The following is a 5,000-nucleotide window of genomic DNA, read 5'->3' as shown; positions in this document are numbered from 1 at the left end:
TTGATTTAGCTAAAATTTGCTTCCAAAACGGGCACTCTCGTCTCTCTGCCCACACATTCTTAACAGTGCCAAGTAGTCGCTGTAGGTCACGCTAGTATTTACGGAGTATTACGAAATTTGGTTATATTTTCACGGTTTCATAAGCAAGATTCATGAACAAAATTTTCAATGTATGTATGATTATCAATTATATCAGAAAGAAAAGGCATTAATAAAGAACAAAACAAGGCTCCAGTGTTTCCATTCACACCAAATAGAAGGAAAATAAATTATGTCGAAAGGAGAATGAGGAAAATGATGATAAGGATCATAATAAGAATAACAATGAAGCCAATAAGAGCAAAGGTGACACAGTCAAACTCGAAGGAAAATCTAAACCATGAAGGTGGTAACTCGCGCAAGCAAATCGTGAAGTATCTGCTGAGGACGAGCCTCTTTCTCTCCGCCACCTGTCGGTACCTGGTCGTGCGGGGGACTGAGGGCAGTAGGTCGTGAGGCTAGGGCGGAAGGGGCATGTGGGCACATGGAGGAGGAGGAGGAGGAGGAGGAGGAGGAGGAGGAGGAGGAGGAGGAGGAGGAGGAGGAGGAGGAGGAGGAGGAGGAGGAGGAGGAGGAGCGGCGGGGAGGGATCGCAGGTACATGATGGATAAACTAAAAATATGGTTGACTCATTACAGTAAGCTGCACCACCTAGGCGCCTGACATTATTTTTAGAACGTTACACATAATCAGAACTCACGCTACGAAGATAACTTAATGAGGCACTGTACTGCGATGCAGGTGGCTGGGGATAGCGGGGTAACGGAGCGCCGATTTTCGTTCGCCCAATTGCGGAAACGAACGAAAGCCTTCAGCGGCGCCATTTTCAAGACCGTATTTAGACTAGGATCACCTTGCGCTAAATTTATCACGCTTCGGTCAGAGCTTTCACGTTCTTAACGACCCGATCGGGAGGCGTTAACATACGTGCCAGAAAATCACGGCGAAGACTCACGGTTGTTTGAAGCGCGCGCTGACGGGGGAGGCGGGCGAGGAGAGATGAACGCGGCCCTACATCTGGCACCTGTGTTTACATAATGCTGAACTCTCAGATGTTCTTGGCACTCGGGAATCACTAAGCTTATTTTTAACCCGCCACCTGCGTTGTATCTCGCGTATCGAAATAGATAATTATTTGCATCATTTAATGCTTAATTGTTTTCACTGACCGATTTCGTAATTAGTAAGTCTTGATTAAGTTCACACCGATGATAAGATTATGCAGCTTGATGGCGGTTCAGACAATTTGATAGTAACCGAATATCAATATTAAAGAATTATTAAAATTCTGCAGAGGGTCAGGATCCAGGCGACGAGGTCTTCCAACAATATCTGGTTTTGGCAGCTGGTGTGAAGTTCGGACAGGTGCCAAATAGCGTTTAAAGATACTTTGTTTCCGTTAAGAACTTTGTTTATTCTAAGGCTTACAGCTTCCGCCGAAGTTATGGTTATTGCCAGATCCCAATAGCATTAGACTTTACATTTCATATTTTTTACGTTCGCACATTTATCTTTGTGTCACTTTAGATTTCTCGCAATGCATCTTTCCACGTTTTAACAAAATTAATTTTCCTCGTTTAACGATATACCAGCTCGTTTATACTGAACCGAAACAATATCGGTTCACAATATAATAGTTAAAATAGTGGAGATATTTAGTTTAGATACAGTCAAGAAAAAAAAAAGATAACATCTCATAACACATATAAAACGTTCAAGAAACATCATGAATCATTATCACGATGTAGCTAACCTAACATCTGAAGTATCACTCATAATATACTTGCTTTTTGAACAAGTATTCTTTACATGCCTTCTCTGTCTTGGAAGTACCGAGGCTGTGATTCCTCCTACTAACCTTAGCTGACCATGGACCTCTGGTGAGTTGCTAACACAAACTGCTAGATTAGATATGAAAAAGTAAAAGGATAATTACTTAGAGATTTGTTCTAGAATCATTTCAGGCTGTAATTTTTTTTCTTTTTTTCGTTTTATGCATTACATATGTTTACGTATGTTTTTGTGTTTTTCATAGGCTACATGAAATAATTTTCAAAATAGTGAATGAAATTATATATATTCTTATGTAAGATATCATATCAAAAGGCAATAACATATATTTTATGAGTAATTTCGCAGTGACGTATATGTCTTAATATAATTTCTACCATTATTTCTACTACCGGTTACATAATGAGAGGAAAAAAAGATGTTACATACGTCCTTCGTCATCCAGGTACTGGAAGCATGCAGCTGGGTACTGTAGACGAAGAGCGCCTGCGCAAGATTCGTCAGCTGGAAGCCATGGGCCACAAGCACGAAGAAATCAAGGACCAGGTCTTCCAGAAGCCCGTGTTCACCACTCCTCTCAACAGGTGCGCACCGGGGCTGGGGTGAGAATAAGAGGGGGAAGGGGGAGGAGAGTTAGAGGGAGAGGGAGAGGGAGAGGGAGAGGGAGGGGGAGAGGGAGAGGGAGAGTGAGAGTGAGAGTGAGAGTGAGAGTGAGAGTGAGAGTGAGAGTGAGAGTGAGAGTGAGAGTGAGAGTGAGAGTGAGAGGGAGAGGGAGAGGGTGATCAACCGCCCTTTACCACAACAGCTAATTAAGCTCTCTTCCCTGCAGCGTGGATAACCTGGTTGAGGGCGAGCGCTGCCATCTTGAGTGCCGCCTCGAACCCATCAACGACCCTGATCTCAAGGTCGAGTGGTTCGTCAATGGAGTTGAGATCAAGGCTGGTAAGGAGAAGACAGATGTGCATATGTTTGAATTTCCCAATACTCGTACATTTTGAGAGAATAATATTGGTGCACTTGTACCGATTATGACTGAATGCGTCAATGTGTATTTTCATATGGAAAAGATACTAATGAGCGTTTTGTCTGTGCCTTTCAGGTCACAGGTTCCGCACCACCCATGACTTCGGCTACGTTGCCTTGGACATCCTGTACTCTTATGCTGAGGATTCTGGCACTTACCTCTGCAAGGCCACCAACAAGATGGGCGAGGCTGTTAATTCTTGCAATGTTACAGTCTCCGGTTAGTTCGCCTATATCACTAAAGTTGGTTTATTGGCGTGAAAAAGCGAATCTATCCTTTAGTCCTTTATCGACATAATAGTTTGTATATCAGTCATGTATATAATCATGTGTATAATGTCATTGCACTCTTACAGCTCGTCGCTCCATCTACCTGGACACTCAGCACCCAATGGGCTGGGAGAAAATCCAAAGCCTGGAACACCGGGGCCGCTACGAGCGCATCGAAGTCTCTGATGTGCCCATGCAGCCACCACGATTCACATCTGAGCTTAGGGTTCGTGTCTAAGGAAATTGCCAATGAGTATACTGAATCAGAAATTAAAGTTACATCCTTATGAGAAGCAGATGTAATATGCTTTCGAGTGATAGACTATTATCTAAATGCGCCCTTCCTCCTCCTCAGGCCAATAACACCTTGCTTAACGAGGGCCAGCACGTGCACTTGGAGGGCCGCGTGGAGCCCGTGCACGACCCAAGCATGAGGGTCGAGTGGTACCACGAGGGCAAGGCTCTGCAGTCAGCCGCTCGTTTCCATACCACCTTCGACTTCGGTTACGTCGCTCTGGACATCACCACCGTGTATGCCGAAGACTCTGGCGAGTACACCTGCCGCGCCTTCAACCACATGGGCGAGGCTCAGTCCTCTGTCTCCTTCAAGGTGGAAGGCAAGGAGGGCGTGATCACCGAATCCGCCCGTCCTGAGGGCCTCGAGAAGATCCGCGAGTTGGAGGACTCCGCTCGCGTTGGCCGCCAGGTAAGATTAGTTTGTGGATTTTTTTTTTAGATTATTGATTCTAAATTGATAAAATAATCACCACCTTGCTCTTAATTTCTGTCAATTTCCAGTCATATTAAAATCTACACTAACCTCATTACAGGTGTCAGAGGATGTACGCACCTTCCAGCGCCCTGTGTTCACTCAGCCTCTGCAGAACCTGGACAAGCTCACAGAGAACGAGACCGCCCACTTCGAGTGTCGTCTCATCCCTGTCGGGGATCCCAACCTCAAGGTTGAATGGTTCAGGAACGAGAAGCCCATTGAGACCAGTACGTAATTTTCCCTCACGTCCTCTCCTACCAGTTTGCCCAGAATATTGAACTTCGCATTTACATATGTTGTCGTTTCCAGAATATACTTCTGTACTAATTAATGTGTTTCATCCCCCAGGCTCACGTATCAACCGCACTCACGACTTCGGCTACGTGGCCCTTGACATCACTGGCGTACGAGCTGACGACGAAGGCATCTACATGTGCCGCGCCTACAATGATCTTGGCGAAGCTGTCACCACAGCTTCCATCAAGATCAAATGTAAGTGTCAAGTTATATGTTTGTAACTGTTACAAGGTAGCGTCTCAGTATCAGCATTTTGGCCGATGTATTTATTTTGTTGTCAGAACGAATCTTATTATAACGCAAACTAGAGAGGAAAAGATGGTATTTCTATTTCTTTTTTTTCAGCTCACGCCACCATCCAGATGGAGACGCAGCATCCAGAAGGCATGAAGAAGATTCAGGCTCTGGAAGAACGCAAACCAACTGGCCGTGGCGATGAAGCCGACAAGGTAAAAGATATTTTATAAGAGTAATCGGGTATCTGTTCATACTGAACTGTAATTGCCAAAACCTCACAAGAAATGTATTCTATACACTCATTATTTTTGTCAGGTTTACGAGAAGCCAGTATTCACGTCCACCCTGGCTGGACCCGCCCAGATCATGGAGGGCCAGAGTGCTCACTATGAGTGCCGTGTAGTGCCGGTGGGTGACCCCAACATGAGATACGAGTGGTACTGCAACGGCGTTGAGCTCAAGATGGGTGAGTGCAAATCCAAGAGTAAATGATATATATCCTTTCCGACATTCATGGTTACCTAACTGCGCCGTGCACCACGTTGTAATTATGCATTTCGCTCAGATAAAA

At 44.9% G+C, this 5,000-nt stretch overlaps 1 protein-coding gene across 1 annotated transcript in view; it reads left to right on the top strand.

Annotated features, from left to right (window-relative positions):
- The window catches only part of LOC125033189 (titin-like), a 249,636-nt gene that overhangs the window by 127,234 nt on the left and 117,402 nt on the right, over nucleotides 1–5,000 (top strand). The window contains 9 exon segments of the mRNA XM_047624561.1: nucleotides 2,276–2,414; nucleotides 2,660–2,772; nucleotides 2,930–3,073; nucleotides 3,210–3,349; nucleotides 3,479–3,829; nucleotides 3,954–4,122; nucleotides 4,244–4,387; nucleotides 4,538–4,641; nucleotides 4,745–4,895. Coding sequence (XP_047480517.1) covers nucleotides 2,276–2,414; nucleotides 2,660–2,772; nucleotides 2,930–3,073; nucleotides 3,210–3,349; nucleotides 3,479–3,829; nucleotides 3,954–4,122; nucleotides 4,244–4,387; nucleotides 4,538–4,641; nucleotides 4,745–4,895 — 1,455 coding nt within the window.

The sequence above is a fragment of the Penaeus chinensis genome, chromosome 16 (genome assembly GCF_019202785.1).
Source record: "Penaeus chinensis breed Huanghai No. 1 chromosome 16, ASM1920278v2, whole genome shotgun sequence".
Classification (NCBI taxonomy): domain Eukaryota; kingdom Metazoa; phylum Arthropoda; class Malacostraca; order Decapoda; family Penaeidae; genus Penaeus; species Penaeus chinensis.
This window is presented reverse-complemented; position numbering and strand designations above follow the sequence as displayed.